Consider the following 19044-nt stretch of genomic DNA (forward strand, 5'->3'; position numbering starts at 1 on the left):
ACCATTTTGTAACCATAGAAAGGCGGTATATATCAAATCCCATCTCCCTTCCCTAAAGGACCAAGTCTCCCTCCTTCCCACCCCCAGATCCAACATTTCTCGCTTTCTCAACCTTCTCTCCCTCTCCTCTTCCCCCAAGTCCATTATCTCTTTCTTTCCTGGGATCCATTCTCTCTCTCTCCTTCCTCCCTCCCTCCCACTGTCCAGCATCTCTCTTTCCCTTCACTCCACCTCTATGAGCAGCGACACAAGCTTGGTGGTAAACAGCACCAAGCTCTTCTCGTGGTTTCTGGAGCTCACTGCCATGATCACAGCTTCCATCATGCAGCTCACACTTCTCTCCCCACTCAGGGTTCAGCATCTGCCCCCCCCCCCCCCCCCCACTGGTCTACCTTAAAGATGGTCTTCCTCTGGGGTTCTGGGAATGGCACTGTCGCACATATATTGCCTATGACTTACTCAATAGCTTTTCCTCTAGCCCATCCCGCCTCCTCTGATATCACTTCCTGCTTCTGCCTAGGCAGGACAGGTCAGAGGGAAAGCTTCAGAGCAAGCAGCCTAAGTACAATGCTGCCGCTGATCAACAGAAGACCACCTTTAAGGTACACTGGTGCAAGGGGGAGGGTGATGTTGAATGGCAGATTGCACCAAAGACAGGGATTGGGAGTGGAAGAGAGCAGAAGAGATGCTTGGAGGAGATAGGAGACACTGCAATAAGATTAGTTTTTCGAATCTCGATTCATTTTTTAAATCATGATTTTAAAAAAATTATTATGAATGATTCAATGCATTCATTACAGGGTTAACTTTGATTAAAGTGCAGCCCTACTAATACACATTAGTATGTGACAAGAGATTATGAGGCCCATAAGTAAAACAATGATTTCAACAATTTCAACTTGGAAAATCCGAATAATTAAGTCAAAATAAGACTCCATGGTTTTATTTGACGGGATTAGCTGACAAACAGAACTGAATTGTGGGAAAGCTACTACAAATGTGAATTTTGAACCATATAAGATGGGCTGAAGATATTTAAACCAAAAAGTCCAAGTATATGATATCAAAGGTTCTATTACTGTAAGGTCTTCAAACTGGTACTTCACTACTTAAAATACAAAGGCTCAAAGCAACATTTCTGAAATAGTTTAGGGCAAATGTAATAAAAGAATTGAGATTTAAGAAAGAAAAATGTTATTTCAATTTTCACAATGCTTCACGTTAGACTTTTGGAGAAGACAAACATGTTTTCTAAAATTTTAAACAGCTAAAAATAGTACTTCTATAAGATGCTATCAGTTAATGATATAACAAATATTACAGTATTATTCCGTATCAGCCAGCATTTAGCCTAGTATTACTTTCCTATGACTGAAGTCAAATCAGTTCTCCCCAGAATAAATAAGCCTTGATTAGAAATCCCTTTCTGATCTGTATATCTCAGTCAGTATTTCACTTCCTACCAGACAAAAGTAAAACAAACATTCTGAAAAAAAGCAGGCCTTCACATCTGAATACAAATATACATTCATTCACCAGTTCTTAAAATCTTTGGTAGCCTGAGAATATGAAAACAATTTTAGAATGGCTTAAAGTTCCAAGCACAATGAAACATTTCAACCAAACAAATGATTTACAAGAAACCTTCGATGTGTTGCACTTCAGTTTCCAGTGGATTCTTATCATACTTACACTTCCCATGCTTCTGAAAATCTTTAAATCTGACTTTGTTGAAAGAAACAATGCTATATTCTTTGAGAATAGAAGGCAGCTATGCAGAACAATATTAAGTGCTGCTCATCATTTGATACAGTGTTTTAGGTTGGTAAGACAGCTACAGATTTTGTAAAGGATCATTCTTAGTGACCATCAGTTTCTTTAAAAATAACTATTTTAGTGTTTAAAGTAGGAAATAGTCATTTTTGGATATATGTCTACAGGACTGGTAAAATACTTGAAAAATAAAATTAACAGTGCTGGGCAGTTTAAACCGACTGCATGTTCACATAAATATATGGAAGCACAAACATACCACTTCTTGACTATTGATAATGGGCACCATATTTCATTTCATTTGACCAATGAGTAAACTACTGCTTGGCAGCTGTCTCAGCTTTAAATTAAAAGCTACCTTTAAATAAATCCCTTGTTTTAGGCAAATCGTTTTTGCTGACTTATTAAGTAATCACTGACCTGTTATATTCAAGGATAGACATACCAGGTTTGCAACAAAATTGTGATACTTTATCTCCAGGCTAGAGATTAGCCCACATAAATAACTGATGGGCATTTTTCCTAGATTTCTTACAAAAATGATACAGTACTAACACCACCACAGTACATAGATATAAAAACCCTTCATACATTAAGGGTGATGTGCATGTTTTCTTTATTCCAGTACCTATGTTTAATAAATTCAACACAAAAATATTCTAATATTCTTTTTTATAAAAGCCAGCTGGCTCTGCCAACTACATTCTTGTAGTAGTCCAAGAAATTCTAATCCAGTAGAATTTCCTCATGAAGTTGATGTGCACACCATACAGAATCTCTAAATATGTCACGGGATTGGTCTCTTCGCCAAGCAAGTCAATGCCAAGCTACCTGAGAGTTTTGTTTGTTTTTGGTAGCAGTTTCACAGCTTTCCGCATTTCATGTAGGAAGGGATGGAACCCCTCTGTGTTAACCCTTCAAATCGCTTGTAGGTGTAATTGAGAAAAACCCAATCTTTGGATTTGTAGTCTGGCTCTGTGGTGTTTGGCACTACAAAACAGAATGAGCGAAACACATTTGCATTAAAAATTTCACAATATATGTACAGTTTGTAATGCAGACTGTGAATACACATCATCAAACTAATGTGCAAGACAAATACTTCAGAGGCTACACAATATATATTACATTGCATTTGGGCTTATATCCCGCTACTACCTTCCAGTTCCAAGCGGGTTACAAACATCAGAAAAAAAGAAACCAGAACAAACCTCTGGGAATTACCATAATCAATTCAATTAACAAGACCTAGATATAATGCATATTTCTTAAATAAGAAAGTGTTTATTTTCTTTCTAAATAGAAGACACTGTGAAAGAGAAATGATATCAGCAATATCTTTCCATAATCAAGTTGCTTGCATGGCCAAAGATTTATCACTGTGTTTGGACATCAGGTAGAATGAAGGAAACAGAAAAACGATTTAATTTCTATACCAAGACTGGTAAAACTGGTAACACATCTGCAACCAGCAAACGTACTACTTTAAATAGTTCCATTACCATTAGTCTACAGCTCATCTGAGATGTCTCTGATCGTTATTAGAGTTGGAAGGCAATGTTACGCAACAGGAAGTCATTGGGGATCCAACTATCATCCTGTAGCAAAGTCTCTTCACTTTCCATTGCCTCAAGTACAATTTAATTTGTAACCCCTCTTGGGTACCTACCAACTGTGTCCAAATATGTAACTTGCCTTAAGCTCAGATTTGGAAAAGGCACATAATAAAATCTAGAATCCCCCCCAAAATACAAGTTTACTCAATCATTTTGTGAATGTAACCCTATGACTGCTGTCAAATAAAATTGTGTGACCCCAAGAGGTGCAGAATAATGATGCACTTATGGAAAGCCCACCGAGCTTGTGACTGCAGATGTGAGTTTTGTGACCCTATTTGGGGTTCTGACCCACAGTTTGGGAAGCTCGCTCAAAAGTATTTTTTTTTAACATGTACAGTGGGGGAAATAAGTATTTGATCCCTTGCTGATTTTGTAAGTTTGCCCACTGACAAAGACATGAGCAGCCCATAATTGAAGGGTAGGTTATTGGTAACAGTGAGAGATAGCACATCACAAATTAAATCCGGAAAATCACATTGTGGAAAGTATATGAATTTATTTGCATTCTGCAGAGGGAAATAAGTATTTAATCCCTCTGGCAAACAAGACCTAATACTTGGTGGCAAAACCCTTGTTGGCAAGCACAGCGGTCAGACGTCTTCTGTAGTTGATGATGAGGTTTGCACACGTCAGGAGGAATTTTGGTCCACTCCTCTTTGCAGATCATCTCTAAATCATTAAGAGTTCTGGGCTGTCGCTTGGCAACTCGCAGCTTCAGCTCCCTCCATAAGTTTTCAATGGGATTAAGGTCTGGTGACTGGCTAGGCCACTCCATGACCCTAATGTGCTTCTTCCTGAGCCACTCCTTTGTTGCCTTGGCTGTATGTTTTGGGTCATTGTCGTGCTGGAAGACCCAGCCACGACCCATTTTTAAGGCCCTGGCGGAGGGAAGGAGGTTGTCACTCAGAATTGTACGGTACATGGCCCCATCCATTCTCCCATTGATGCGGTGAAGTAGTCCTGTGCCCTTAGCAGAGAAACACCCCCAAAACATAACATTTCCACCTCCATGCTTGACAGTGGGGATGGTGTTCTTTGGGTCATAGGCAGCATTTCTCTTCCTCCAAACACGGCGAGTTGAGTTCATGCCAAAGAGCTCAATTTTTGTCTCATCTGACCACAGCACCTTCTCCCAATCACTCTCGGCATCATCCAGGTGTTCACTGGCAAACTTCAGACGGGCCGTCACATGTGCCTTCCGGAGCAGGGGGACCTTGCGGGCACTGCAGGATTGCAATCCGTTATGTCGTAATGTGTTACCAATGGTTTTCGTGGTGACAGTGGTCCCAGCTGCCTTGAGATCATTGACAGGTTCCCCCCTTGTAGTTGTAGGCTGATTTCTAACCTTCCTCATGATCAAGGATACCCCACGAGGTGAGATTTTGCGTGGAGCTCCAGATCTTTGTCGATTGACAGTCATTTTGTACTTCTTCCATTTTCTTACTATGGCACCAACAGTTGTCTCCTTCTCACCCAGCGTCTTACTGATGGTTTTGTAGCCCATTCCAGCCTTGTGCAGGTGTATGATCTTGTCCCTGACATCCTTAGACAGCTCCTTGCTCTTGGCCATTTTGTAGAGATTAGAGTCTGACTGATTCACTGAGTCTGTGGACAGGTGTCTTTCATACAGGTGACCATTGCCGGTAACGAGTTGATTTGGAGCATCTACCTGGTCTGTAGGGGCCAGATCTCTTACTGGTTGGTGGGGGATCAAATACTTATTTCCCTCTGCAGAATGCAAATAAATTCATATACTTTCCACAATGTGATTTTCCGGATTTAATTTGTGATGTGCTATCTCTCACTGTTACCAATAACCTACCCTTCAATTATGGGCTGCTCATGTCTTTGTCAGTGGGCAAACTTACAAAATCAGCAAGGGATCAAATACTTATTTCCCCCACTGTAGTTTAGCTGAATTGTGTGTCAATAAATTTGTCTCTCCTGACTGGAAATTAAGCACTCACATTTAAGTTTGCCATTTGAATGCTTTTAGGAACTCACATTCCAAGCTTAGGATTCTTGTTAATTTTATGGATTACAATCTACTTTGGCTTGATTCTGTAGTTTAAGACTCTGTTTTTAATAATGGTTTGTTGTTCCTGTTAAGGTCTATGGATTTGGCAAAAAAAAACCAAACCCCAACCTATTAGTAAAATCTAACAAAATCCAGATTTACCTGGCTGTAAAATATCAGATTCTGGAAATTCATCAAAATTTGAAGTGTCATCAATGCTTTTTATTTCTATCGGAATTGCTGCTGGTCGCTCTCTGCAAATATAATAAAGTAAACATTCAAAATCAACAAGCAGACAAATAAAAAGTTGTATTATACATCTTGCTGCAAGAAAAAGCTAGAATAAAACAACTTCATCCAAACATCTAAGCCATCTCCAGGGGTGGCTCAAGGGGTTGTGATACCATGAGCCAATGCTTTTGTGCTCCTATCTTTGAGCTAATTTTGCAGTATGAGCTGCCCAAATAGGGCCAGCAGAGTGACTACCTTAAGTTAAAGGCTGGCACCTGTGTAACAATCCATATACTCAACACCAATATCCATACAGACAGTGGCAGTGAATATATGGATAGTAACAGGGACTGTGCTGGCATACACTATTTAGTTTAGGCCTACCATTCAGCAGGCCTAAATTAAACATCTAACAACCAAAAGCAGCTGAATGGAAAAGACCATTCCACACCTCAAACTCTGCTGCTATCTCTGACCTCTACAGTTAGGCAGGTTCTGTGTCAGGATGGCGAGATGGTGCTGTTACTTTGACATTTCTGATACCTTCGACACAGTTAATCACAAAATATTATTAACTTTACTGTCAGGTTCTGGATTGGTGGACAGTGTTTTGCTGGTTTAAATCTTTCTTATCTAAAAGACAATATGCTTTGAAAGACAGCAATTTTTCAAACTCTTGGAACCTGGGGAACAACTAATGTTATTATACTGATATTTTCTTTTAATTTCAGTTAGGCAGAATTATCTGTTTTCTACTGTACATACATGTATTAAGAAAACAGACTGGTCTACCTCTAAGCGGCTCAAACTGAATGCTGAAAAAACAAAGGTTTCATAGTTCAATATGCATCTGTCACGTCTGTGGCCGTGACCACCCTCAGACTTACCCTGTTTCTGGGAGTCAGTGGCTGTGCTGGCTTCTGCTTGTCTCTGTGTCTGTCTTAGTTTCTCTCTGGCTCTGTGTGCTGATTGCCTTACTGGACCTCACCTGTGTGGGCTATGCCTCTTCCAAGATGGCTGCCGCCTCCTCCTCTATGCCAGTATCCAAGATGGCTCCTGCTTGTCCTTCCTGTGGGCTCACTTCCTCTGTGTGTCAAGCCTCTGTTTGGAGGCAAGGAACTTCCTGCTTCTGTCCTGCTGGTGGTGACTCATCAGTGAGTTCCTTTATAAGGAAGGTCTGTGCTTGCAGTCAGTGCCTTCGCATGGTGTCATTGTCTGGTGTCATGCCCAGAGGCTGACAGGTTAGTTAGTGTGTTGCTGCGCTGCTTCTAAGCCTGTCTTCTGTGTGGGCTTCTTGCCCATCTGTGTGGGCTTGCCCTTCTGCTTAGTCCCTGTGGGCTTCTTGCCCTTCTGTGTGGGCTTGCCCTTCTGCTTAGTCCCTGTGGGCTTCTTGCCCTTCTGTGTGGGCTTGCCCTTCTGCTTAGTCCATGTGGGCTTCTTGCCCTTCTGTGTGGGCTAGTGCCCTTCGGTTCCCAGTACCTGTGGGCTGCTAGCCTTCTGCCTTTTAGTCTGTGTTTAGAGCCTGCTGTTCAGGCCTGGTTTCCCCGTCTGTGTTTGCAGCCTGCCCTACTCCCTGCTTGCATATTCTGTGTGCACATCCTGAACCTGGTATATCCTGTGTGCACATCCTGGCTGCTAGCCTTCTGCCTTTAGTCTGTGTTTACAGCCTGCTGTTCAGGCCTGGTTTCCCCGTCTGTGTTTGCAGCCTGCCCTACTCCCTGCTTGTATATTCTGTGTGCACATCCTGAACCTTGTATATCCTGTGTGCACATCCTGGTCCCTGCTTGTTCGTCCTGAGTCCTGGTTTTGGCTAGCTAGTGTTATCCGGCTTTCCGCTCTGCCTAACTGCCATCTTCCCTGTGTGCACATCCTGATCCTTGTATATCCTGTGTGCACATCCTGGTCCCTGCTTGTTCGTCCTGAGTTCTGGTTTTGGCTAGCTAGTATTATCCGGTTTCCCGCTCTGCCTAGCTACCTTCTGTCCCATGTGTCTACCTTGTACCTTGCTTGTATATCCTGTGTGCTTATCCGGATCCCTGCTCATGTATCCTGATTCCTGTATCTGTCTAGCTAGCGTGTATCTTCTGGGGGATTTATCCTGTTACCTGCCTCGACCTAGCTAGTGGGTTTGCCCAGGGGGTATTCCCAGTCTCCCTTTCTTCCTTGCTTGCATGTCTGCCCTAGTCCCTGCTCCTGATAAGCTTCTGTCTGTCTAGTCTGTCTGGTGTGCCTGGCTTAGCGGCTGCGTGCAGCACTTAGTGCAGCCTAGTATTGTTCCCCTGTGTTTCCTAGACCCGAGGTGGGTCCTCTGGATCTTCAGTTCTGGCCTTGCCCTACAAGTCCTGTCGGCCGCCCGCACGCTACAGCTCAACTCTAGCGGAAAGGTGGCTAAGTACAGGTGAAGCGGTTCCTGTTCTGCCGGTTCAGTTGCCTACTTCCAGTCCAGAGTTCCGGTCCGGTCCTTCCGGACGTCCAGTTCCAAGACGGTCTTGCCTGCCTCTGCCGCTCCGTGGCAGGGGCCCAAGGGCTCACAATTCCCAGTGCTGCCTTGAGGACCTGACAGTATGCCAAGGCCCTCGAGAACGCGACAGCATCCTTCTAATATTCCTCACTCTTTTGCTATGAAAGACAGAAGCACTCTGGAAGTGGAATTTAGGTGTGATCGTGGACTCTTCTCTGTCTTTGGAAACTCAGACAACCAATGTAGTAAGGAAGGCTTACTTCAAACAACTTCGTCTGTTGCGCTCCTACTTTTTGCAAGGACACTTTAGGGTTAATGTCCAACTGGCTATTCTAGCAGTACTTGATTGCAGTAACTCTATATACTAGCAGCAAAGTATGTTACCAAGCTTCAATTGGTTTAGAACTCTGCAGCAAGACTGATCTTTCACAAATCTAAGTATGACCATGTTTCCCCTTTACTTAAACTGCATTGGCTGCCAGTTCAGGCAAGAATTTGTTTCAAAGTATCCTGCTTGGTTTTTAAGTTTTATTTGGTGCTTGTCCTGAGGACTTATTGCAAAAGCTTAAGATCTTTAAATAACTGTTTTACTTCTCGGTCATGTCAACATTTAACTTTAGCGTTTGAATCTGTTAAGCATGTTAGATTCAAATCAGTTCTTACGCATTCTTTGTTTCTTATTTGTTCGTCTCTGGAATAGTCTTCCTGTCTAGATTCATCATTTGAAGGACTATTTAATTTTTTGGAAGATGATGAGAGAACAATGCATCTTTAACATCACTACTAGTACTGTCTTTGTAGTTTTTTGTTTTTTGATAGTATTTGTTTTCATTCCTGATGAATGTTCAGCTGTATGTTTTTTTTAAATTGTTACCTTGCCTTGAATCTCGTACGGGAAAGTTGGTGGGTTATGTTTTTGGACCACCATCACTTCCTCCTTAACCTGGCCCATAAATACACAGATATCTGGCCATGTAGCAATTGAAATGGCACAATGCTATCTTATATTTTGGAAATAATGCCTTTGAATATTGATCCAATAAGAGTATAATTTATTCACATTGGATATGCCCAGGCCAACCAAAAACCTTTCAACAGAGGGAAATGACATCAGCAGGAGATTGATACCCAACATGAGAGCTCCGTGAGTTGCCAGATCAAATCTACATTTGTAAAGCATACATAAAGGCATCTTAGTCTCCCAGACCATATAGAGGAAGGGAAAGATCCTCCTAATGTTAATTTGCAAAAAATGGGAAAGTTTAAATCCCTTTATGTGTCTTAGGAGAAGCTCAGCATACAGGACAGTCCCTTCTTCTGAGTTGAGTCTCTCATGGCTTATTTTGTGGTATTGCCTCTTTTTCTCTGTTCCAACTTGAAAGTCAGTTTATATTTTCAAGGCAGAATATGTAGTACATTGTAATATCTACTAGGGCAGCTAAAGATTAAGTATGCTGTAGCAAATGCAAAACGTGTACATAAACTGTATATCCCTGAACAAATGAGCCCATTATTCCTGGTTTTATGTCTCTGTACAATGCTATACATACCTGATATGTCCCCAGTCTACTCCCTCAAAAAACGGATGACTTTTAATCTCCTCCACACCACTTGAACCAACTCTGCTTTCTGAATCAATACAAAATCTAGAAAACCATAAAAATGATGTTAAAGCATAGGATGGTCATGATACAGATTAAACTGATTTAATGGCAAGAACTCTGTATACGAACAAATTATGACTTGTGGTTATAAACAGAAAAATGTAAAATGACAATCAATATACTACTCAGCAATTGATTCTTATAGTGGAGGTTTATACATTAGAGTCTGCCCAAGTTTAATGATGCCTTAAATGAAAACCACTGTGTACTGTGAACACGAATAGCTATATCAGCAAGCTTAAACAAATGCTGAATCACTGGAAAGATATTTATTTATTGCATTTGTATCCCACATTTTCCCACCGTATGGCAGGTTCAATGTGGCTTACATATTGCTAAAAAGGCGGTTACAAAATTTAGATTTGTAGAAGTCTAGTACATAATACAGAAATACAATAAACACTTAGGTTGATATATTAGCATATTGTGCGAGAGGTTAATATTATTGTTTTCCATTTCTGAACTTTTTGTGATGTATGGTGGTGTGGGATTAGGCAGATCTAGGGAGGAAAGACTTCTTGAAAAGATGTGCTTTCAGATTTTTTCTGAATTGTAGGTAGTTTTCTGTGAGTTTCAGGTCTTTGGGTAGTGAGTTCCAAAGTTGTGTGCCTATAAAGGAGAGGCTGGTGGCATGAGAAGATTTGTATTTTATACCTTTGCAATTGGGGTAGTGAAGGGTTAGGTAGGTTCTTGCTGTTCTCATCACGTTTCTTAATGGTAGATCGATAAGTTCCATCATGTAATCTGGTGCAAGTCCATAGATGATTCTGTGGACTATTGTGCATATTTTGAATGTTATGAGAGCATTAATAGGAAGCCAATGTAAGCTTCTTAGGAGGGGTTTCGCGCTTTCGAAGCATGTTTTTCTGAAGATGAGTCTGGCAGCCGTGTTTTGTGCTGTCTGTAGTTTTTTATGATTTGATCTTTGCAGTCCAAGTAAATACTATTGCAGTAGTCTACATGGGTTAGCACCATAGTTTGGATCATGTTGTGGAATGAACCCCTGGGAAAGTAAGGTTTTATACGTTTGAGCTTCCACATAGTGTGGAACATTTTCTTGGTTGTTCTTAGCTTGGCTTTCTAGCGTTAGGTTGTGGTCAATTGTTATGCCTAAGATTTTCAAGTGGTCTGAGATTGGAAGGGATGAACCCTGTGCGTTAATTGCCGAGGGGGGAACATTATTGTATTGGGACGAGATCCTGACTGTATTTGCAAGATGCTAAACAAGGGGGGGGGGGGGGGACAGAACCTCCCCTTCCTCCTTTGTACTGTAAGAGAAGAAACCCTATATAAGCCTTTTTGTAAGGCAGGAAAAGGGGTCAGGACATTCTTTCAGACTCCCTGGCTTGGGGCCAAAAGAGATGTACCCAGCCCATCTTTCCTGCCTTACAAAAGAGTTTAAATAGGGTTTCTTCTCTTACAGTACAAAGGAGTAAGAGGAAGGGGAGGTTCTCTCCCCCCCTTGTTTAGCATCTTGCAAATACAGTCAGGATCTCTGTGTTTATAGTTCAACAAAAATATGTTTACATTTCCTTAGAAGATGCTTTTGTTCTGTTGTCAGAAGGGTGACAAAATGTTCTCTCTCTTTTGGTCATATTTACAGTTTTCCCACAAAAGAATATATTTGTCAGAACTTTTGATCTTTTGTCTCAATATTCTATTCTTATTCTTTATTTTAAAGAGAGGAAGACAAGAGTTTAAACTGTTTCCTTTTAGAAGTGATATGTTTCTCACATAACAGCTCAGAACCCTGTGTTTTGGAAACATGTCAGCACATAAGATTCTCTTGTGTTCAAGGAAATACATAAAAGCCATTGCTACTTGGCTCCAGAAGTCTATTTCTCAAAGGGAGGCCTGTGCTTTCCTTTTGTGAGGTACAGTATTTGATCTATTGTTGTAGGCAGAAATAGAAGTTTTCTGCAAGTGTTGTTTTTCTCATGGTTACAGAAAAAGTCACTCTTTTGCTTTGAAGTGCCCCCTTACAAAATACATGGAAAAAGACCTCTGTCGCCAAGATCCCCTGAGGCCTGTCCACACTCTTGGGTCGTGGGCAGTCGGGTTTACAATTACCTGGCTGAGCAGGAGGGGGTAGAGTGAAATGCTTCCAGCAATAACTGTTCTCATGATCAGAAAGAGGAGAAATCTTCATTTCTCCCTGTCTAAAGATGAAAAACTCTGTGCATGGAATACTGGAGGCCTTCTGTATGCCTCCTCTAACACTTGGCATGTAAGTAATCATATGGCCGTCATTCTAAAAACCCGTATCTTGCTCTTTGGGCTATTCTGCACAACTGCACAATGCAGAATTTTTGCAAATGTTTTCTCCAGTGAAGAATTCTGCATTGGGACCAGATGACAGAAGCAACGGAGACTACTACAGACTGAAAGAGGAGGTTGCAGTGGCAACAGCAGGCTATGCACACTGAAAACTATGAAACTGCAGAAGCACCTTCAACCTGTACAGGCCCAAGGGGAGAAAGCTGCAGTTGTGACTCCACATGGCAGGAACGGACACTGAAAAAGAGCTAGACAACCAGCTGGAGGCAAGGTAAGTGAAATGGGAATAACCTGGTGGTGGTGGGTTCTTGCGGAGAGAGGGGTAAAGAGAAAACTGGGGAGAGGGCTAGCAGAGAGTGAACGAGCATGGGAAGGGTGTCAAAGTCTGAGGGGTGGGCCAAAAACAAATTAAGGAATCTTGCTAGGGAAGAAGGAAATGAGGGCAGGGGATTCAAGATTAGACAGAACAGAGAGATAAGGGGGAAGTCAAGTCTGGAGAAGGTAGAGAGAAATAACTTGGGGTCTTACTACAGGGAGCCATAGAGAGAGACAAAGACAGAGAGCTTGGGTTGTTGAGTTGGGTGGGGAAGTGAGACAGAAAGCTGGGAGAACTAGTAGAGAAATGTAGGAAGTTGAACCTGGTGGAAGAAGATAGAAGGGGAGGGTCAACCTTGAGGAAAGATGGAGAAGAGATGAAAACTAGAAAGAGGTTCAAACCGAAAGGATAAAACTGGGGAGGTGTAAATTGGGAATTAAGTCATTCTGGGGAGGAAAGCTGCAGGTCTTATGAGGAGGCCATTCTGCGCTTATTTGAACAACTTGAACAAGTCACAATCGACCGCAACCTTACCCTTGAGATCCAAGTAAACTCTGTAATAAAGAAAATGGAAACAAACGATTAAAGCCTTTCTTCCCGAGAAATATTTTTCGTAACCTAATACAATCAATGGTCCTAAGCCATGCAGATTACTGCAACGGAATATACGCGGGATGCAAAGAACAACTCACAAAAAAACTCCAGACCACCCAAAACACAACAGCCAGGCTGATATTTGATAGAACACGATTCAAAAGTGCCAAACCCCTCTGAGAAAAGCTGCACTGGCTCCCAATCAAAGAAAGGATCATCTTCAAAATCTGCACTCTAGTCCACAAAATTATCTATGGCGTAGTCCCAGGATACATGACAGACCTCATAGATCTACCAACCAGAAACGGATTATCACGATCATACTTAAACCTACATTACCCAAATTGTAAAGGACTTAAATACAAAACAACTTACGCATCCTGCTTCTCCTATATAAGCGCACAATTATGGAATGGACTCCCAAAAGCCGTGAAAACAATCCATGACCATCTAAACTTCAGGAAATCACTAAAAACCAACCTCTTCAAAAAGGCTTACCCCCCCCCCCCCCCCCCGATCCACCGTAAATCCCCACACCCAGCAACATAGCATAACCAATGATCGTACTGGACAATATACAATCTACATTCCCTTCGACCCTCATGGTGCCTGATACACACCTACCTCATTAGACCACAATATAAACTGTATTTTTTATCAACCGAATTGGCGAATGCCATTACGGTACTATGTAAGCCATATTGAGCCTGCAAATAGGTGGGAAAATGTGGGGTACAAATGTAACAAATAAAACAAAAAAAATAAATAACTTATTTCTGTATTGCACCATAAATGAGTAGTCTAAAACAGTGTTTATACCATGTTACTTGAACAAATTGAGTATGGAGAATTTTGCATGATTTTTTAAAAATATTACATGCAGAATTTTAAATTATTTTGTATAGAAATTTTCAGGATAGCAACTGTAACACACAGAAGGAAGTATAATAAAGAATCAGAGATCTGTTTTGGACCTCCCTTTTTCAGAAAACATTAGGCAAGACAGATATATATATTTTTTAAAATTTCTTACCAGGGTTCTGGTGCACCATGTCCAACATCACTGTTCACATATCTACCTATGGGAGCAATTATTTGGCTTATTTCTTTTCTAAATCTGATGTTTGTACAGGGATTGTTTCCACAAATTATTAGTATCATCAGATTGACACCGTTAATAAAAGACTCTACTAAATCTCTATGAACTATCACCTGGTTGCTAGTAGACTATTCTTGGTGAAATTAGCAAAATTGTTGCATCAAGATTATTTGGACAGATATAATCTACTGGATCCTCAGCACTCAGACATTTTAGTACAGAAACATGTCTTAGCTATTGTTTCTGAACTCGATATAATTTTGGATAAGGGGCAATGTTTACTGTTATTGCAATTAAACTTATCTTCAGTGATTGATGTTGATGATCATGAGACATTATGTAAATTAGATAATATGGGGCTTACTGATGAAGTATGGGACTCGTTTTCAATGTTAAAAAAAAATCCAAAACAAACCATGATGTTATAGCTAAGTCTTTCGTTTTCATGGAATTTGGGTTGTGAAGTAACTCAGGGCTCTCCTTTTCCCCCATGCTTTTTAATGTATTTTTTAGTTCTCTACGGAGGCATTTAAGTTCTATGGAACTATCATTTTATATATACTCAATGTTCAAATGATCTTTCTAATGCTCTCTTCAGTCAAGGATACCTTTCACTTTGTGCCCTGTTTACAAAGGCATGCTAGCATTTTTTGCACGCTCTGTGTAGACACCCATAGGAATATTATGGGCATATTCACGGTTAGTACGCTAAAAACACTAAAGCACCTTTTTAAGGTTTAATGATTTTTATTCAGGATCAAACAAATCCAACATCTAACAACAAAACAGGTCCTGACAAAAACAGCAAGAGATTACAAAACAGCAAACAGACATAGCATAAAAATAAGCAAAAACATCATACAGCAAAAAGCTGGATAACACATGATCCCATTTTTATTTGTGAGAAAACTCCCGTGCCCTCCCCCCTCACTACCTTGAGTTTCCTTTCAACTTTAACGGTTGTATGCAAGCTCACCTTCCTCCCCCCAACCCTACTTTAACCCATATCATTAACATACACTAAGAAGACCTGGCATCTGGACTCTTACGACCCCAGGCCATCTCTGAAATGAAAATGTCCCATATTACCAATCTACCCTCCCCAAGCACAGAACCCCAAAACAACCCCTAATATACAGTACCAACTTAGGAAACACCCTGAAACCTGTTCAATACTGCACTTCTTGCTTTATGGGAGATAGTTTGCAAGTAACAATTCCAGATAGACATTAAAGCCCTTCTACCCTTAGGGGGATTCCCAACGGATCTTGCCTCCCACAACATAAAGGCATGCAATCTATTTCTCCAGTACCAAAAAGAGGGAGGCTCCTCCTGCATACAATGCTTAAGTATGAACTTCTTCCCCAATGCATAAGCTTTACACAGTAATAAGCACAAGTTTTTATCAGAGATCCCATAGGCCTCCGATTTGTTCAGCAAGACTCCTTTCCAGGAAAAGACTGCATGACCACCAAAAAGAATCCCTAAGTAGTGATGAAAAACCTCCAAAATGCTTGAATGCCACATCGCCAAAAGGCATGAAAGAAGGTATTGTCTCCCCACTGACATTTGGGGCATCGACCAGCAGGAACCCACCCCCTTCAGTTCGTACCCAAGGTCCTTACTCCAAGCCTCCTTAAGTGGTCCATACTCCCGGGGAGGGAGAAAAGAAATCAAAGCTCTATGTAATCCTGAAACAGAAACATGGCCAAAAACATCTCCTTGCAAAAAAATCTCAAATTTTCTGACCCAGCCTCATATGCACAGCCTCGTGATCTAAGAGATTATAATAGTGGTGCAGCTGCCAATAAGCAAAATAATCTGTATGAGTTAGGGAAAGCCTCTGCTGTAAATTCTGAAAAGAAAAAAAAAAAACACCTTCCTCATTGAGAAAATGCTAGATCAAAACAATGCCCATGTCCGACCATCTCTTAAACTGTACAGACTCCAGCCCTGGTGGAAAATCAGCATCACCCCTACATAGCAATAAATCACTAACATTCAGGCTCTGATTCCAACAATTCAAAATAGCCCACCAAACGCCTCTCAGTGGCTGCAGCAATATACTTCTACGGCAAGAGTGAGGCAAAGTTTTTGACTGAGAATGCAAAAGAAAATTCAAATGCCAAGGTGTAAACAATTCCCTTTCCCATCGCGTAGGAGTGAACTGCTCAGTACCAACCTACCAATCCCTAAGGTGCTGCAAAAGGCAAACCTGATTATAACGCCTGTCAAGGTAAACCTAAACCTCCTTGTGTCCAGGAACCAGACATTCTAGACATTTGTGATTTCTTCCCCACCCCCCAAAAATTCTACAACTCCTATTTAACTGCTGGAGATCTTTCCGCAAAAGGCACAGTGGTAAAACTTGCAAAACAGAGCCAGCAAAGAGAAATAAGCATTTTAAAGATATTTATCCTGCTGCCCATTAAAGATAAAGGTAAATGACTCCATTTCTCAAAATGAAGCTTGGTGTCTTGTATCAACCTATCCACGTTCAAACGATATAGTCTCGAAGTCTCCATAGATAACACCACCTCCAAATAGCGAAAAGAGTCACCGGCTTAATTCAACAGATAGTGTCCCCTCCAAGCCCCACCCTGAGCCTCTACCCATTGCAACTCCACTGATTTGTCAAGATTTAATTTAAAGCCTGAAAAATCCCCAAATTCAGTCATGCATTCTAACAAAGCCCCTATTGATACTTGGAGATTAATCACATGAACCAACAAATCATCTGCAAAGGCTGCTATTTTAAAGGTATCTGCACCTAATTAATAAGCCTTGTATATCTGGATTCCTCTGGATGTCACATAGGAGGGGATCCAGACTAAGGACAAAAAGTGGTGAGAGCGGGCAACCCTGTCTGGTACCATGAGATATTGAAAAGGGGGAAGAAAGCAGGCCTTTCGCCCACACTTGAGCTTGAGAAAAAATACCAAGCCTGAATCGCATACTGAAAAACCCCTCATATGCCATAAGCATCTAAGACCCCAAATAAAAAGTCCCACCCCACCCTATCAAAGGCCTTTTCAGCATCAAAACTGATCAGCATAGATGGAACATCTTGACTAGCTGCCAGCTCTAGAGTAGCAAGAGTCTTTCTCACATTCTTGGCAAAGTTACGGCCTTGCACAAAACCCACTTGAGAATCCTCAATTATATTGGGAAGTATATTACTACTACTTATCAATTCTAGAGCGCTACTAGACGTACGCAGCGCTGTACACTTGAACATGAAGAGATAGTCCCTGCTCGACAGAGCTTACAATCTAATTAGGACAGACAAACAGGACAAACAAGAGATAAGGTAAAATTATGTATCATACCTGATAATTTTCTTTCCATTAATCATAGCTGATCAATCCATAGACTGGTGGGTTGTGTCCATCTACCAGCAGGTGGAGATAGAGAGCAAACTTTTGCCTCCCTATATGTGGTCATGTGCTGCCGGAAACTCCTCAGTATGTCGATATCAAAGCTCCATCCGCAGGACTCAGCACTTAGAGAATTACACCCACAAAGGGACACTCTGCCCAGCTCACCACCGCCGAAACGGGGGAGGGGAATTAACCCAGCTCATCCCCACACAAGTGGGGGAGGGGAATCCGTCCAGCTCATCCCCGCGGAGCGGGGGAGGGACACCACCCCGCCGATGCGGGGGGATCTGGCTTATCCTGCAACCGCAACCGCGGGAGGAGCTGACTGACCCCAACACCGCCGAAGCGGGAGAGGTACAAAGCTGCCCTACAGCCGCACGAAGCGGGAGGGAGTGCCGGCAGAATTTAAATCTCAATCCAGCCCCGTAAAACGGAGGAGAGAGGAATGCAGCAGCTCACTGTAACACAAACTCGTCTCAACTCTTGAAGAATCCAAGTGAAAAAAGAACTTGAACACGAAGTCCTCCTGAAGTAACTGAAGACTAAACTTGAACCTAAAATTCAACCAGAATATAAACAGTACAGATATCTGGGAGGGGCTATGGATTGATCAGCTATGATTAATGGAAAGAAAATTATCAGGTATGATACATAATTTTACCTTCCATATCATCATGCTGATCAATCCATAGACTGGTGGGATGTACCGAAGCAGTACTCACCCAGGGCGGGACATAGAAATCCCTGACCGCAACACTGAAGCTCCAAACCGGGCCTCCGCCCGAGCAGCCACAGTCAAGCGGTAATGCCTGGAAAAGGTATGGGCCGAAGCCCAAGTTGCCGCCTTGCAAATCTCTTCCAAGGAGACGGACCCGGCCTCTGCCATCGAGGCCGCCTGAGCTCTAGTGGAGTGAGCCTTCAGCTGGATAGGCGGCACCTTCCTCGCGGCCACATAAGCCGCTGCAATGGCTTCCTTGACCCATCTTGCCACTGTAGGCTTAGCAGCCTGCAGACCCTTACGAGGACCTGCAAACAGGACAAACAGATGATCCGATTTCCGGAAATCATTGGTCACTTCCAAGTATCTGATGATGACACGTCTCACATCCAGACATTTGAGAGCAGAGTATTCCTCTGGGTAGTCCTCCCTCCGAAAGGAAGGGAGACAGAGCTGCTGATTCACATGGAAGCGAGAAACAATCTTGGGCAGGAAGGAAGGCACTGTGCGAATAGTCACTCCTGCCTCAGTGAACTGCAGAAAAGGCTCTCGACATGAGAGCGCCTGGAGCTCGGAAACTCTTCTGGCTGAAGTGATAGCCACCAAAAAGACTGCTTTCAACGTCAGGTCTTTCAGAGATGCCCTCGACAAGGGTTCAAAAGGCGGCTTCTGCAATGCCCTTAGCACCAGGTTGAGATTCCACGCAGGCACCACTGAGTGCAGAGGAGGGCGCAGGTGATTAACTCCCTTGAGAAAGCGCACCTCATCTGGCTGCGAAGCCAGGGAAACACCCTTCAGGCGACCCCTGAAGCAAGCCAGAGCCGCTACCTGGACTTTAAGGGAACTGAGCGACAGGCCTTTCTCCAGACCTTCTTGCAGGAACGCCAACACTGAA

At 42.2% G+C, this 19044-nt stretch overlaps 1 protein-coding gene across 4 annotated transcripts in view; it reads right to left on the minus strand.

Annotated features, from left to right (window-relative positions):
• Positions 1 to 392: 392 nt before the first annotated feature.
• STK38L (serine/threonine kinase 38 like) overlaps positions 393 to 19044 on the minus strand; it is a 228088-nt gene continuing 209436 nt past the window's right edge. For all 4 annotated transcript variants that reach the window (XM_030214536.1, XM_030214537.1, XM_030214538.1 and 1 more), the window contains exons 12-14: positions 9652 to 9747; positions 5572 to 5663; positions 393 to 2763 (exon numbers count right to left, since the gene is read on the minus strand). In XM_030214536.1, coding sequence (XP_030070396.1) covers positions 2636 to 2763; positions 5572 to 5663; positions 9652 to 9747 — 316 coding nt within the window. In that variant the 3' untranslated portion in view covers positions 393 to 2635. The remainder of the gene's footprint in view (positions 2764 to 5571; positions 5664 to 9651; positions 9748 to 19044) is intronic.

The sequence above is a fragment of the Microcaecilia unicolor genome, chromosome 9 (assembly GCF_901765095.1).
Source record: "Microcaecilia unicolor chromosome 9, aMicUni1.1, whole genome shotgun sequence".
Lineage (NCBI taxonomy): Eukaryota > Metazoa > Chordata > Amphibia > Gymnophiona > Siphonopidae > Microcaecilia > Microcaecilia unicolor.